This window comes from Misgurnus anguillicaudatus, chromosome 3 (genome assembly GCF_027580225.2).
Source record: "Misgurnus anguillicaudatus chromosome 3, ASM2758022v2, whole genome shotgun sequence".
Classification (NCBI taxonomy): Eukaryota; Metazoa; Chordata; class Actinopteri; order Cypriniformes; family Cobitidae; genus Misgurnus; species Misgurnus anguillicaudatus.
Window position 1 is genome coordinate 32,766,715 of NC_073339.2, and position 17,900 is coordinate 32,784,614.

Genomic DNA, 17,900 nt, shown 5'->3' on the forward strand with positions numbered 1-17,900 from the left:
CCATATAAGGAAATCTGTATTTTCATAAGCACATTATGAAATAAAAATCTGACAAAAAATGCAAAAGCACTGAGAAGAACAAGGAGAAGAACACCATACGATCTTTTGTCTACAGTAACATATGCAAACAAACTAATCATATTGACTTTCTCCTATAGACCAAAGCAACAGTGATGAGCGCATGAGGCTATAATCTCTCTCTTCTTTTTTTAGCTTCGTATGGCAGTCAATAGTTCTACATTCTAACTCTAAATATCTCCTCTTTTTCTCCTCTCAGCCTTCGTTCCTCCATGTATATGTTAAAGGCACCTCATGCCCAAAGAGACAGCCGAAATGTTTCTAAGGTAAGGTGTGGTGTGTTTGGGTGTGTAAGAGGGTATTTACACAAAGTATTTTTGTGGATGTACACTAGACATTACACTGTTTTTTCAATGCCATGCCATGAGCATTACTGTAAGTCTGTTAACATAACATTCATTTGGTATGACACTTGTAATTCAACACTGTCACATAAACATAATGCCAAGTGGGTTCTCTATTACACATCAAATCAATTTTGGCCGATTACATCATTCTGCATTTTTAAGTAATTTTAAGCTGCGTCCAAACTGTAAGGTTAAAATAAAAGTAGGTACATGATTATGCAGAAATATATATATTTTTTTAATTCTTTGGACCCTATTAAATCAACATACAGGAGACAAAATGCAATAAACCATTGTGAATCCCTCATGCTATAATTATTTGATAAATCTTGCAAGGTACGAACTTTAAAACACAACTTCAGCATATAAGCATGTGTTCTGTATGTGTCGTGTTCATGTGCATGTTTAGAAGTGCAAACCCTCATCAGTTGAAGTCCTCACCAAACCCATTCTGAATTCCAAGATCTGTTAATACACTTTGGATCAATATAAGAATTTTTAAGAAAAATGGAATATGGTTATCCAATATCAGTATTAATTTTGTACAAATGTTACACAGCACTGGGGTAGATGAACCCTTTAGTATTGTTAGTATTCTGTCAAGGTCACCTAGAAACGTGCTTTTAGACCAAATGAAAGTCTGTATTTTATTTGGCTCCTCGTTTGTAAATCAAAATAAATTGAAAATAAAGTCAAAAACGTTTTACGACAGGTCCCCATACTCATCATCCATATGTTCGTATTCGTCTTCATCGTCTTCCATTTCCTCTTCATCATTTAAAACGTCACCATCCTCATCATCTGACAGCAGCGAATCACCGCTGCCAAAATCTCCAGAAGCCTCCACTCCTGAAAGGAATGAAAAAATTAATCGTGACGATTCAAATATGTATGCTGTTTTTTCTGTGAAACACAAAAATAACATTATGACAAATCAATGCCATGACAGTTCATAGTGACAGTTCCAAAAAACATTAAAGGTCAAGTGCCAAATGTTTCTGGAGCTTAATTGCTAGAGCACAATGTTAAAGGCGACATATCATGAAAATGTAAAAAAGATCAACCCAGTAACTTAGTTTTGGTGAACCATTCTCTGCAAGCATGTGAAAAAATAGGTCATTGAAATTGGCTCCCCTTGTGATGTCAAAAAGGGATAATATCCCCCCTTAATCTGCAAGCACAGCGCTGCCATTTAGTGCAGAGATCAGCTCATTTGCATTTAAAAGGACACACCGAAAATGGCACATTTTTGCTCACACCTACAAAGTGGCAATTTTAACATGTTATAATAAATTATCTATATGGTATTTTGAGCTAAAACCTCACATACGTACTCTAGGGACACCAAAGATTTATTTTACATCTTAAAAAAGTCTTGTGAAATGTCACCTTTAATTGGTAGAGCAGCACAAAGGTCATGGGTTTATTCCCAGGTAACACACATATTGACATATAGCACTTATAATGTACTGTAAGTCGCTTTGAATAAAAGCGAAATGTAAATACCTGTACATTGCTAAATAAGCCTTAGGCCATGCAATAACTTTGTAAAGTTAAAGTCCATGTAAAGTGATTTCATAACATTATAAATGTTAGAATGTATCGCTGAAAAGCGTTAAGACGTTACAAAGTTACACACATTTCTGTGGTCAGGATTATTTGGGGGCGGGGCTACAACGGTGGCTCGATGACACACTGGAGCCACGTGCATGGCACCGCCCCTAACACAATCGCAAGCATCAATTCAGGTCATAGCTGTATTTGAAAGTTGAGAGAGACCGCAGCTTTCCCGCGAGTGGGCGTGGTTTCAGCGCCAACAGCGGACACGTCCCCAGCGTTTAATTTGCTGCTCAGATTTTGATAAATTTGGCCGGGTGGATAACACAGTTTTCTGTGGTGTGACAAACTCAGAACACATACATTACTTAATAACTTGCATATATGTAGATTATTTATTTACATTACATTTATGCATTTAGCAGCTTGTATCTAAAGCGACGTACAGTGCATTACAAGGTATACATTACTTTTAAGTCAGTATGTGTAGTCGACCCCATGACATTTTGTTCTGCTAATGCAATGCTCTACCACTGACCTACACAGGAGCACAATTTATAAATGTTTTCTCAAATCTTGTATGAAGACAACTCTCACCACAATCAGCAGACCCTTGGGTGCGAGACCCTGCAGCCTCATTTCCATAGCGGTCGACACACCAGCACTGCCCACTGCTGCTATGACACTGATGAGGTCTATAGAATCCATCCTCATCACAGGAAGGCATATACGTCCCTACATACACAACACATATCAGAATCAGGAGACTCATTACAGATTCAAGATTCAGATCAGATTCAATGCAGCTAAAGAAAGAGAGACAGATAGAGAGCTGATATATTCAATGTCAGAGAACATAACAGTCACCTCTGAGATCTCTCTGTCTCTCACTCACATTCACTGCATTTCAACTTCACAGCTTCTTGCCACACAGTCACCACAGTCAAACATTTTTTTATCTTTCTCTCTTTATGGTCTTTTTATAATTCAGTGCTGGAAGCTATAGAGCCGTCACTGCTCGTTGTACTCAGGGGAGAAGCAGCAGTTAAAAATATCCTGCTTTTCATGTCCAATTTCCCCTCATCACTTTCTCCTGCTCAAATCAAATACACGACCTCTGGAGAAAGATAAAGAAACTGGCAGCCGTTTCTAGTTTTAACAGAATTAATGTTGCCTTTCCTCTTATTGTTTTAACATCCTGGTGTTTAATGACTTGTTTTAGATATAAAATGTTGAGTTTTTGTTATTTTTTTTTTAAGAAAAATGGTTTATATATTAATAGTGTTCCTCAACTTAAAAGTCTATGTTTTAGAAAACGGCATTAATGTATCGATGGTTTCAGCAGTAACAACATAAACAAGCAGCTTTTGTGGAAAACAGCTAAACTCCGCTAAAAATAAATAGCAACAAAATCCTTTTAAAGTAGTTTATTTATATAAAAAGTAGGGCCGGGACTCGATTAAAAAAATTAATCTAATTAATTAGAGGCTTTGTAATTAATTAATCGAAATGAATCACATTTTAATCACATATAAATATTTAACCTGAGAACATTGAGAAGTTATTTTTTCACATTGATTTTTAGTATACCATGAATAATGACTGAATACATAACCTTAAGCAACAAACTATTGTTTATTTTTGTTTAACCAAGTCGTTGTACTAGGAGTCGGGCTAACGTCCACGCTAGCTGCTATATGTTTTGCATTGAGATGATGCTTGAGGCTCCATGTGCTGCGGTGATATGCGACTTCCTTGTTGCATAGCTTACACATAACCATGCTCTTATCGACGCTTCCATCAGTTCGTTTTTTATAAAAAAATTCCCATCCATGGGGCAAACCAAAGCGATCTCATCAGCTTCTTCGTTCATGTTCACTATGGTTTGTTGTTGTCTGAAGTCATGATGAACGCTAGTTGGTGCTCCAGTATAATCGGTCCGCCGAAACTCATCCAATGAGAAATGTTCCGCGGTGCAAAAATAAGTGTTATTAAAATGCGTTAAAAATGTTTAACGCGTTACTTTTTGTGTAATTAATTAATCTTAATTAACGCGTTAAAGTCCCGGCCCTAATAAAAAGCAAAATAAACAACACGCAGATTACCTAGGAAAACAAAACATTTGTTATTTCAACGAGGTATTTGTTCAAGTGTTCAGTTTAACTAGTCAAACCATTAAACAAACAGAAACCGCAAGTAAAGTTCCAACCAGACGTGTAATTGAAGATAAACTTTATGCGATCACAGTATCCAAGGCTCTTATATTCTATTGTCAGCATTATTAATATATTAAACAACAATTAGGCTTAATTTACATTGGAGATCAATATGATCCGTCTGCCTGACTGTCTGCCCGTCTACTGTATATTTAGAAGCCGTGTAAATGTTTGCTCTCTGACAATGAATTTGATTTTACTACAATTTTGTTTACTTAATGTGATGCATTTGGAAATCTATATATGGATTGATAAATGTATCTACATTTTTTTGTACGTTTCATTGCTATTACCAAAAATATAAAAACACAAATGTAATTAGATTTTAAAGTCAATTTTGTGTGATTTACTCTTTTCTCAAATCATCTTACATAATGTAAAGAATATTCTGTGAAAATATAACCTTGATAACTTTTTATTGACTGAGTAAGGTCATGTCAAAGATTGAAATCAAGAAAAAAATCCAACTTTGATGGTCCTAATCTCAAAATTAGATTGAGACTTTAGCCAAGATTTTAGAAGCAGGGTTAAATTCGTATTGCCCAATGCCCATAAAAGGGACACCACTTTTTTTTTAAAGGCTAATTTTCCAGCTCCTGTAGAGTTAAACATTTGATTTTTACAGTTTTAAAATCCGTTCAGACAATCTCCGGTTCTGGTGGTACCACTTTAAGCATATTTTAGCATAATCCATTGAATCTGATAAGATCATTAGTATCGGGCTTAAAAATGACAAAAGAGTTTCGATTTTTTCCGTTTTAAAACTTGACTCTTCTGTAGTTACATTGTGTACTAAGAACGACGAGAAATAAAAAGTTGCGATTTTCTAGGCACATATTGCTATGAACTATACTCTCATTGTAGCATAATAATCAAGGACTTTGCTGCCGTAACATGGCTGCAGCAGGCGTAGTGATATTACGCCGTGCCTGAAAAAAGTCCCCTTGGTAACTTTCAATAGTAGGGGACTGTTTTCGGGCACTGCGTAATATCATTGCGCCTCCTGCAGTCACGATGTAACTACAGAAGAGTCAAGTTTTAAATAGGTAAAATATCGAAACTCTTTGGTCATTTTTAAGTGTGATGCTAATGGTCTAATGCTAAGCTATGCTAAAAGTAGTACCTCCAGACCCGGAGATCGGCTCAATGAATTCCAAAACGGTAAAAATCAAATGTTTAACTATAGGGGGGCTGGAAAATGACCTTATATTCAAAAAAAGTGGAGTGTCCCTTTAACTCCCCAAAGGTGTTGAGGCTGTCCAATATATCAGTTATCATATATAACAATACATGATGTCCATGTGAACGTCACCTACTCTCTGTGAGAAAAATCCCAAAAGTAAACGCACTCACCCAGTAATTTCTTCACAACTTGCTGTTTGAGGATGCTGGTGATCTCTGTTTGGCAGGGAGCATCTGAAACGCATTGATTTCAGATGAGTGGTCTGCTCATTAATCTAAGGGTCACTTATCAGATTCACGCTGTTAATTCTCCTTCATTTATCTCTGATTGCTTATAAATGCAAAAAAGTGTTTAGGTTACTGAAAAGTAACAATGTTTATGCATGTATGTGAATATGCTTGGCGTACGTTTACATTTACCCTGATATTTCTGAAAGCAAGCGCACCACTCCTGGCTGGATATTAGCTTGTTTTTGTCCAGGTCACATGAGCTGAGAAATGCTTTCGTGCAGATATCGCTCTTCTCTGAGCTCAGGCTGGACAGCTCTGACTGGTCAAGCTCAAGGTCAAAGTTTGTGTCCAGTCTGGAGAACATCCAGCCCTGAGAGTCCTTACAGAGGGGCAGCTTACTCGTTTCTATCTCTAGACATACACAGAAAGGGAGAAAGGAGGTTGTAGGAGGATATTCTTTGTGGTTGTTTAATTTTATTAGTCACAGCTGTAATGTGTTTACTGTCCAATGTTTCAGCTTGTGCTTACTCTTCTCTGGCTTCTGGAACTTCAATTTCTTGCTGCGATTGCCATTCTCATGGAGAACTGTGATCCAATCTCTTAATCTGCTGACCACTTCAGTCATCTCAGCATTACCGCATTCTAAACATACAATAGAAAACACAGGGAGTACACATACTGTAAATCAAACAACCCAATAGATTGTGCTAGAATGTTTGTGAGAAGTCATCCAACAATTTTAATGGATCAAATTTTAATAGAATCTTCAAATAAAGAGATGCCATTTACATTTTTTCTTTAAAAAAGAATAAAGAAAGCAGTTGAGCAACATCTGTTGCATGAAGTTCTGCAATGTACATCAGTACGTTTCATGATTCAGGGGCTGTTTACACAACACCACTTTCAACTAAAAACTTATTGCGCCAGGTGTTTGATAGGGCCCAAAAACGTTTTGTGCATTTTGGCTATTCTTTTAAACGGCAATAGTGTGTTAGGGTCCTGGAATTGCAAACTTTTAAAAAGCTTTTAGATGGTTTTCAGATATGATTCTGTCTACATCTGTATGTAACGTAAAAACATACATTTTTTGAATCGTCATGTGCATATTTTTTTATTTCTTTACAAAATAACATCGCCAACTACTGGCCTGGCCTGAATAACACAACATTTTCAGTGGGACTTGTCATTTTGTTGTATCCATATGAATGGGGATTGTTTTGACAATGTTGTTATCTATATGTAAACTTTTCAAAAATGCAAAGGAAAAATAACTCTTTTTGTGCATTGTCATGTAAACATACTCTTATTTATTTTTGGTTTTTCATTTTTTTACCCTGACATTTTAAACTTTAGCATATGCAAAAGTTTATATGCTCAACAAATCGACCAACTTAGACAGCAGCCCAGATAACTCCGCAAACCGAGAACTGCTAGCACCAAAAGCCTGCAGGCTCCTTGCTTGTGATCTAGAAAACTGCAAGGCGACTAATAACTGTAAACCCCACCAGCTCTTTCAAATTTAGCCCTTAAGTCCAGTTAACCTTTAGGGTGAGAAGAGCAATCCCTTTTATTGTACGGTGGCCAGTACATCTCCGCCTGCTGACACTGTGTGGGTGCTGATCCTGAAGCTCATCTGGTAGATCATGGGTTTGATTCCCAGTGAGTGTACGTGAACTGCGACATGAATAACCAATTGTAGTGTAAGTCGCTTTGGATAAATGCATCTACCAAATTCATAAATGTGCTATTAAACCCTAAGCTATTCTGTTATAATGGATCACATCAGCATAACTGTGCCTGCTGGTGAAATTTATATTTATCCAATGTATAAATAATTTCCAATTTACTTTGTCGAATGCATTTTATGCACCACATGACACAATAATTTATTTCAATTTGTTTTGTTTTGATATGTTCATTAGATTTAATAGTCTGCGTATAGCGTTTGGGGATGGTTTGGGGATTTGATAAATCTAGTTTTGCTGTAATGAACTAATGGGCGTAACTGATTAAATTTTCAAAGCTAGTGCTTCAGACATCCGTGTGGGTTGTAGGGTGCAACTGTGCAGTACAGGAAGATTGAGTTTTTATCCGAATTTAGAAGCGGCTGCGAAGGTGTTACAGTTCGTCCATATGCAGTGCCCTCCATAAGTATTGGGACAGTAAAGACAAAGACAAGAAATTTGTAAGATGAATATGAGGTAAAAGTACAGACTACATTTTATAAACATTTAATTATGTTTCAACAAATACATGCTTTACTAGCAAAGAGCAACAACCTTTCATTCTGACTTATTTGTGTTGTCACCAAATGCAAGATTCAGACTGCAGAAGCAATGGATCAAACTGATACTACATATTCTCATCACTTAACACTTGTGAGCCAATGATCTTAATATGCTGTTCACATAAAAGAGAGGAATTACAATACACACTTGATGCTCCTTTGAGTTGGTAAATTGTTTAAACAGGTGAAAAATAAAATGTATCATTCATACTTTTGTCTCATATTCATCTTACAAATTTCTTGTCTCCACAGCAAACAGAGCAATTTATGATCATTTGTTACATTTAATGTAACTCATTATTCATTTTCACATTTGCTTGTCTCTGTTTACTCTGGAAACAACTCACAGATCCCCAATAAATTGTCCAAATGTACAGTTAATGTTGAATTTATGAATTCAATTCTTTAAAGGCACATGCAGTTTAAATCACTTAACAGAATTAGTGTGGCACACATCTTACAAGAAAATTAGCAGATTATGGCAACCTAAAAATCTATTAATAGGCAAAGCAATAAAATAATTATTGCCACTGTCAGTGCTAAACATGGATGTGACTTATTCTGATCAATAAAACATCATTGATCCTTGAGACATCTGTAATGACCCTATTATAACGTGCAATAAATATGCCACTGGAGAAACAGTCAACCAGTTAATATTTCAAAAGTCTGATTTATGAACGTGTTTATGAGCTACCAACTTACGGCTTAAAATAAATGCACTGTGACTTTAGCTGAACGATCTGAAGTCGCTTTGAGAGATAAGCTGTCATTTAAACCTTTTGATGACAAAGGCAGATGAACAGCCTGAGGCATAGCAGCTAAAGACAGGACTTATTTTCATTGGGATAGTAATGAAAACACACATTACTTAGCTGTCACGCACACACACAAACAATCTAGAACAGCAAACAGTTAATAAATTCAAAGGGATTCAGTAGGACTGAGATGATGCCTAGCAAATATGTACTGTATTGAAATCTTTTTGCAAACTGAGAACAAGAGAGATAAGGGAAGAACTACTGCTTTAATAATTGGACAAAATAATTTGCTAATTTATAACTACGAGATTTTTATTCATATGTACAAATTAATAAAATAATAAGATATTTGGAATAGCATACTGTCAGAAAACCTTTGCACCTAAAGAGCTCATATTTGTAACTCAGAGGTACATATTAAAGGTGACATAGAATGATTTATCCTTGTTCTTTGATGTGACATGTAAACAACATTTTTGTTGGGTCTGTGATGCCTTAAGGGAGTCGCACACTGGACGCGCAGCTCAGTGCCTCGCAGCACCACGCCGTTCAACAAAAATCAAACACATTGTTTTCTATGAGTATACGCACACCGGCACTGACAGTTGGCGCTTGTCCGCGGCGCCCAGCTACGACTCAGGAAGTTGCTCAAATCCCTAACATCATATTTGTCCCAAATCGTTAGCGATTAACATTGACTGCTAACGTATATTTTGCATTTTGAAGTAGACGCTATTTAACTAAGCTTGTGCTATTTATTGTTCACTTCGGGTGTACGATACCTCCGTGTTGTCCCAGACGCTACTCGACGCGGCGCTGAGCTGCGCGTCTGGTGTGCAACCCCCTTCAGAAGCTTCCCAAAACCTCTCTCAGAAAGCTGTATTAGGGTTGGGGATTTTTAACGCCTGGTTTTGCACCTATTTGGCGTCCCTTCGGGCTTACCTGGCAACCTCATTATGAAATGCAAGCACTTGACGCTGATTGGCTGCATTTGCTGTTACTCAAAAGAATGTAAACTTTCCCTTCAGAATACTTGATATTTCACCTTGAACTTCGCGAACACTGCTGCAATTTACTTCCCATTAGAGGCGAGAGGCCGGATTTATGCAAAGTATTTTATAGGGGAGGAAATTGAATGAGAGTTGGGGGGAAGTGAGATGCATTTTACGTATTATGTATCCGTTGTTCAGATTGGGCCATTTTCTGGCGGACATGTCTAAAGGAGGAATTTCTATGTAACAGAGATGTTCGGAATGTCTAGAACTTTTCGAATGTTTGTGAATGCGGGTAGACTACTGTAATTCAACTAAGACAAGGTAAAAACATTTTTTTCATTCTCTGTCACCTTTAAGGTAAATATTTGTACCAAGTATATACATATTTGTACCTAAATGTTACATATTAGCTCTTTCCCCGCCATTGACGAGTTATCTCGTCAATTAAGAGAAAACGCTTCCCTGCTAATGATGAGAATTTCTGGCTTTCCACAATACCGCTATTATCCACCAGGTGGGCACTTCCACGAGTTTTACAACCAGGAAGTAACCCCAAATATTTGTTTTTTTGAGGAAACCTACCCATATTTGAGAGGTGATAAAAAGAGAACTATTGAAGGTAGGATGAAACGTCTGTTCTTTTATTCTGTATATTGTATGCTTATATATTTAAAGAAGAACATTTTCTGGAAGGCATTAAACTTTTGTGAAAATCATGAAAAATGCTGGCGCTGGCTGGCAACTTTTTTTTTACAAAACACTGGTAGGGAAAGAGTTAAGACCCTTTTAATAGGTACTGCCCCATTAAGCTTGGGACCATTTTTGACAATTTTGTTTTGACTACTTATTGTTTCTACACTATATTGTGTGTGTGGTAAGCAAACTGGCTGTATGTAAAGAATACCCAGATTACCTACACTCTCAGAAAAAAGGTACGAGAAGGTACAAATGTTGTCACTGGGGCGGTACCTTTTTAAAAAGTACACTTTCTTACCTAAAAGGGGCATATTGGTACCTCAAAGGTACATTTGTACCAAAATAGTACATATAAAGACCTTTTTAAAAGGTACCATCCATGTGACCACTTTTGAATTTTTTCCTGAGAGTGTACTACAGAGCCTGTATCCCATAATGCATTGCCCTCAACTTTTTCCTGAACTGACAAAGCATTCATGCATCTGGTTGATACTTTTATCCAAAGTGAGTTACAGTGCATTTAATCTGTACCTATGGTATGCCTCCATGACTTTTTTGTTGCTAATGCAATGCTTGTTAAGCTATACCTTTATAGCTTTATAGACGACATTTCAAAATACATTTTTAAGAAGTCAAATAAATCTTTGGTGTCCCCAGAGAACATAAGTTTAGCTCAAAATACCATATAGACAATTTATTATAGCATGTTAAAGCAACAGTATGTAGTTTTTTACCTTTAAATAATGTCTCTAAAATTATTTCAGTGATAGAACAACTTTTAACTGGACAAATTGTACTGTTGCTGCAACCTGAGCAGCCTCCCAGCTGCTACAAGCACACTTTGAACGTGGCGGTGGAGAGTAGGAAACACAGCCCAGCCCCTCCCCCTGCCTGCAGAAGAGTGTCTGATACCAGGCACTATTGCGCTTTTCAACCACATGGGGGAGCTGTAAGTCCTTTTTACATGGAAACTACATAGTGTTGCTTTAAAATTGCCACTTTGTAGGTGTGAGCAAAATGTGCCGTATTGGGTGTGTCCTTTAAAATGCAAATTAGTTGATCTCTGTACTAAAGGCAAGTGCCATGGTTGAATAATGCAGATTAAGGGGCAGTATTACCCCCTTCTGACATCACAAGGGCAGCCAAATTACCTATTCAATGACCCATTTTTCACATGCTTGCCAAAAATGGTTTACCAAAACTAAGTTACTGGGTTCATCTTTTTCACATTTTCTAGGTTGATAAAAGCACTGGGGACCCAATTATAACTCTTAAACATGGAAAAAGTCCCCTTTAAGTGCAACAAATGAGCTGGAAGTAATAATATGAGCTGTGATTTTTAACATTCAATGTTTCTTGCCTCATTTAATATGTGTAAACACACACACAACTGAATTAGAAATGCAAAAAAAATTTTTACCCAAGAGAGAAATTAAATGCCACAAACATGCAATACAATGAGGTGGTCACAATAATGTAGTATGCTACCATTTATTTATAATGTTTATTATTGCACAATGCGTACTGTTTCAATATACTGTATGCCGTATACAGTGTGTACAGCACAGTATGCAGTAGTCAAAGCCAATCTGTCCACTCCAGTCTGTGTGCAAGACCTTGCACGAATAAATAGAAATGAATTGCATGAATGGTGTGTGTACAGTACCTTTCTTCTCCACTAAACTCTGTGAAGGACAGGGACACTGTCCTGGACACTTCACAGAAATCTGCTTTCCAGAGATGCAGGCTTGATACTCTAGTTTACACTGCAAAACACACACACAAACAAAGCTGAGATCAGATAAGTACATTGTTGATGAGGATTAAACTCTTGGTTGAATAGATCTGTGACACACAACTGTATGAAAAGCAATTTTAACGGTAAACACAAATAGACCTTGCAAACAAGCATTGTGCGTGTGGGGGTTTGGATATATTTGTGAAGACTTCAGGTTTCAGTTTCGTGTTTGTGTTCAGTGGATTATATTAAATATAATATTTTGGTGTGACAAACCATTTTTATATTGTATATTAACATCTTATGCAAAGCAACAAACAATGTATTTAAGCTATACATTTTTTATGAGAACTTGCAATCCTGTGGAACTAAACCTATAACATCTGAGCAAAAGTAAAACCTAATAGAGGTCCACACTAATTAATAATCTAATGTTTGTTTGTGTGTCATACACTTGGTGGAGTACGTGTGTCCGTCTGTTCCACAAACAGGTGAAGGATGGACAACTGGACACGGCTTGCATTTCAGTAATGGCGAGTTCAAGTTCATGTCCTTAATACTGCGCACACACAAAAATGGGCTTATGAAAACATACAATAAAGAGCAACAATGCTGACCGACAATAACAGACTGTTTTTGTTCCTTTCTTTTATCACCTATTTTTTTCTGTCTCTGTTGAGCCCCCTGCCAGCCCTCCTTAATATCCTCTGTTCATGTCTTTCATATACAGAGCATTTGTGTTACAGTATGTTAACACCTCTAGTTCCCTTCCTGATTACTTTCATAACAATCAGTGTTGACAACTGTAGCATTGCAAAATCGAGGTCAGTGTGTGCCTTATTTGCACCTCGTTTGCAAATACACACTCGAAACAAACAGACACATTCTCATAAAAACAAACTTGGAGTTTGGCAGGCAAGGTTTCCCAGTTTGTTCTGGCATATCCTGACTGGGTACGAACATAAAACCACCCTTGTTATGCTGCGTACACGTTACCAGTGAATGAGGTCGTTGGAAGAATCTAATTTTGGTTATCAAACAAATGAGTGTGAACTTCACTGCTTTGTTTTCATTGGTAGTTGCTCACAAAAGTCGCTATCATTTGCATAAAGTTAAACGTTTCAGAACTTTGTCACATCGCTGGACACGCCCCATCCGATCACCTCTGTCTTTGCTACTGCTAGTCGGAAGTCTGAACGGGGCATTACAGCTCAAAAGCTTTTGTCAGATTTAAAGTCCACATGAAATCAAAACGGACCCTATTAACTTTCTAAGTGAACATAACTCGAATTGTCGTGAACAATTCTGCCATGCAAATTAATCCATGAAAATTTTGTCTTTTGTAGTATTTAACAAAATCTGAAATTGTACTTGGTTTAGATTAGTGGGCAGAATCTTCCAGCAATAAAACTGCAGTCGGAAGCATAATGGCTATTCAAACTAAGTGGTTCCTAAGGTTTTAAAGTCCCACTAGGGGGAAATCAGGTTTTTATCGTTGTTTATTATGTCGATGTGGTGTTTTTAATATGTTTTAAGACAAGCCATGGGCAAATTCATTATTTTAAATCATTGAGTATTTCTCCATTTCTCCAGTCTCATTCCTGTGGTTTAAAATCACCTTGGTTTCCAACATCCCAACATGTAACCAATCATATGTACACAGCTAAGCGCGTGGATCAGTAGTTAAGAGTTATAGATATTGGTATGTATTGTGTAAAACCGAACTTAAGAGTTACGTGTCTGAAACTGCCGAATGTAGCATCTATTTACATATATATCTATGGCCCGAGGTGGTGCGAAAAAGTGGAGGCGGGGACTAAGTCGCATATTCATATCTACTGTATGGTCCGAGCTGTGCGATTGAGTAGAGGCAGGGACTGACTAATTTGCATATTTATAGATCTGCTAATACTACATGAGATTGTTTGACTACAGGGAGACTTTATATAAGTAAATAAAATAATTTGGATATATATTCATTGCATTAAAAAAGAAAGTTTGTTGAAAACACTGACAGAAATGAGCATTTCTTAAATTTGTGCAATTTGCTCATTTAAAGAGCACCTATTTCATTGCTAAAAACAACGTTATTTTGTGTTTTTGGTATAATACAATATGTTTGTGTGGTTTATGGTTGAAAAAACACATTATTTTCCACATACGGTGCATTTTCGTAGCTCCAGATTTTACTATCTTCCTGAAACGCACAGATTTATGTACAAAACTCATCGATTTGAAAAGCTCTTTGTCCCTGATTGGCCAGCTAATCTGTACGTTGTGATTGGTCTGAGTACCTCTGACGTCAGCTGGAAATGTGATGCTCATTACCTTGTTTGAAAGATTCGTTCACAATGCAATGCTAACAGGAGTTAACTTACAGGTTGTGAGTCCTAAGCGGGAGGAATTATGATAATGTTGGTCTTGTCTACATCACCAATCACAGGAAGTAAACTGTTACATACAATCCATGAGTTTGTTGTAGTCCAAGAAAAGAGATTTACGTTGGAGACGATAACTCGCGTCATCGCATACTTTGGGGTATGTACCTTTTGCATATCGTTTACATTTACTAATACACACTTACACACCAAAGGAAATGTAAAATCGTGAATCGGATAATAAGTGCTCTTTAAAGGTCCACTTTGTCAATTTTACGCGGCACCTAGCAGTGAGATTGTGAATTGCAGCCAACGGCTTAGTCCACAGCTCACCCCTCCCTTTCAAAACGAATAGAGAAGCTACGGTTGCCGCCACAGGACAAACACGTCATCGTCTGAGACAACTTGGTGACAAAACGTGCTCTATAGAACAGTTTGTTCATTTAGGGCTACTGCAGAAACATGGCAGTTGAAATGGCGACTTCCTTGTAAGGAGACCCGCGGTGTTTATAGATAAAAGCAGCTCATTCTTTATACATCACTGATAATATAGTTATGTATATTATATTGAATTGCGGTCAAGAGATCCTTCTAAAAGTTACACAATGCACCTTTATCAAATAACACAACATTTTGCCATGAGCCCTTCATTTAATTACTTTAATTTCGTATATGAGTTAAGATGAGATGCATTATTAAGAACTAGCAAAATGACACACACTAAATACATTACAAATATTCATGTATCAAAGTGTTTTAATTCAAAATAAAAAAAAATTAAAATATAATTTCACTTTTGTTCGCCTGTCACCAACAGGTGGAGTCTAACCGTGGGTTCACACCAGCCGCGCTTGAGGCGTCAAATTCGCGTCTACCACGTCTAGTTTGCCGCTTGAACATTTTGAGTTTACTCGCTTCATTTGTGCGTGAAATTCTAGTCATCAAGACATTCATGCGGAAATTTGCGTCATGGGAGGGGCTTCTGCGACTCTGCTCGCTTTCTGTAATCACGTCACTACTAGAGCAAGCTCCTGATTGGTTAACGCGACGCGTTTTTCCGCCAAAGTTCAAATGTTTCAACTCGAACTAGACTGAGAATGAGGCGGAAATGCGTCTACCGTGTCGCACTAAACGCCTCATTCGCACCACGAGACCTCCAGACGCGTGTCAACGCGTCTTCACACTGAGCTAACATTGAAATCACTCGAGCTGCCTCTACCGCGGCTGGTCTGAACGCAGCATAAGTCAGAGATTTGTCGGCTCATGATGTATATTTTTATAAATGTGATCAGTGTTCGAGAACATGCTCTGGCCTGGAGCAGGTTAGCAGTCAGGGCTCAACGCAAAAAAAATTTAACTGGCCCAATCGGGCCAGTGGTTCAGGTTTTCACTTGCCCTGACAAATTTTTCACTGGCCCCAATAAAAAAAAGTCAGTGTCACATATTTAAAAAAAATTATTCAAAAGTCAAATAACAGATATGTTCCAACGATTAAAGGTTCCCAATTTTTCGGCTTTACCTGTAAACTGACAGCAAACTGTGCAAAATATTGCATTGTTTCTTTTGTCGCCAAGATGTAAAATAATATACATTGATGAAAAAATATTTTGTGACTGAGGGGTGAAGCACTGGCCCAATCGGGCAAGTGACAATACTTTTGACTGGCCCGAACGTCTCTCATGCTTGCCCCAGGCCACCGGGCAGTCCTTTAAGTTGAGCCCTGGCAGTGTGATGTATGTTACTTTGGTGCTAGACCCCCATAAAAGCCTGTCAACCCTGGCCACTGGTCTCACTAACTCACACTCAGTACAGTATTTTGTTAATGAAAATTCCTTTGTGAAATATTTAGAAAAAAATGTCCTACTGAAGGACTCGTTATCTTTGACAGCTTTCTAGCTCCCCAAAATGTCATCTCAATTTCAAGATGGTGTTGTATTTTATTTTTTATTTTTGGTTTCAGTAATGAGTAAGAGTCCAGTAAATGTGAGTCAGACTGGGTGGGGGTGTTTTACCTCATCCTGCGTTGACTGACACAAGTAGGTGTTTGGTAATCTTCTGCCACGCACACTTTATGGCGGCCACATTTAATCTTGAGGCATGGATCTTTGGCAGGGTCCAGAGCTGAAAGGCACAATTTTTTTATAAATGTATACAAACAATGAAAACAGATGACATAGACTGAGAAGTGAATTTAATAAACATTTAAAAAAATATTTAAACATTAACAAACTTAGCTCTAAAATAGCTTTGCAATCTGCCAGCTAATCAGCTTGCACATCAGTGTGACTGAAACTGATTGGCTTTCAGGTCATTTGTAGCCAATGTATGCTGCCTCTTCTGCTACATACTAGTCTAAATAGTCTCGTAGGTGTGCTGTAAGCAGAATGGTCCAGCTTGCTATCAGAGCTCTTACAATCACCCACCTCCACCTCCAGCTCCACCTGCCTAAACTTTGCAGTAGTAGGCAAGTCTTTATACTTCCTTCGCAACAGCCGGTCTAATTCCACCGAGACCAAATACATTGACATGTTATGACTATTAAAATGTATCTCAGTTAAGTACACCAAATATACATTAAAGAAAAATATATACATCAACAAATGCATAATCAAGATTTTCCTTTATGTGGGTGTGCTTGTACAAATAATCCTTCTAGTCCTGTTGAATGATCTGAAATATAATGATGCAGAAGCTAATGCCCTGTGACTAAAAGAAAGAAGAAAATACAACACTTCTAATTCCATTAACTCCCATTTATAGTCTTAAGAGGCTGACACACATCTCGCATACATACTTATCTTCCACCTTACCCTTGACAAAACACATACACACACAAACACACTCTGAATGCTCTCTGACCTCATGGTAAGAGCCTTAGTCAAATCCTGCGCAGGCTTTAAAGCTTATCCAATCCAAATCTCCTCAGTACCCTCTGATTCCATTGTTCTCGTGTGTGTGCCATTGATTCGCGCATCATCATGTTTGAGTGTGATCTGAATTTTTTTCTTTTAATTGCGCTCTTTTCGACTTTCTCAATGCGCTATCAATAGTCATTTGCATAAACATCAAACCCGTGATGAATATTCAAGGGATTTCTAATGACTTTCGAATATGCATGATCTCGTAGAATCTACTCCACACTGGGAGCTCGATGTGAAAGAGACTCCTAAAAAGCAGTTTTCTCATTTTCTCAGATTGATGTGCTGTGATGATACGGGTATTAAACCACAGCGTGTGACAGTAAATTATTATCACAGCTGAGCTCTTACATATGCCTGATTAACATCCACTCAACGTTGATAACCTGCAAGACGCTGAAGCTCAGATGACCAGAGATTCATATTTTATTTAAAATGATTTTGTACTGTATTTTCATGTCATATTTTCTTATTATCATTCAAATAAATTGATTTTCCCATTTAATCCCATGTCAG

General features: G+C 37.5%; 1 protein-coding gene across 2 annotated transcripts in view; it reads right to left on the bottom strand.

Moving 5' to 3' along the window:
* Positions 1 to 458: 458 nt before the first annotated feature.
* The window catches only part of spock3 (SPARC (osteonectin), cwcv and kazal like domains proteoglycan 3), a 33,480-nt gene continuing 16,038 nt past the window's right edge, over positions 459 to 17,900 (bottom strand). For both annotated transcript variants that reach the window (XM_073864848.1, XM_073864845.1), the window contains exons 4-11: positions 16,479 to 16,587; positions 12,538 to 12,647; positions 12,017 to 12,112; positions 6,140 to 6,253; positions 5,801 to 6,022; positions 5,552 to 5,614; positions 2,580 to 2,717; positions 459 to 1,274 (exon numbers count right to left, since the gene is read on the bottom strand). In XM_073864848.1, coding sequence (XP_073720949.1) covers positions 1,129 to 1,274; positions 2,580 to 2,717; positions 5,552 to 5,614; positions 5,801 to 6,022; positions 6,140 to 6,253; positions 12,017 to 12,112; positions 12,538 to 12,647; positions 16,479 to 16,587 — 998 coding nt within the window. In that variant the 3' untranslated portion in view covers positions 459 to 1,128. The remainder of the gene's footprint in view (positions 1,275 to 2,579; positions 2,718 to 5,551; positions 5,615 to 5,800; positions 6,023 to 6,139; positions 6,254 to 12,016; positions 12,113 to 12,537; positions 12,648 to 16,478; positions 16,588 to 17,900) is intronic.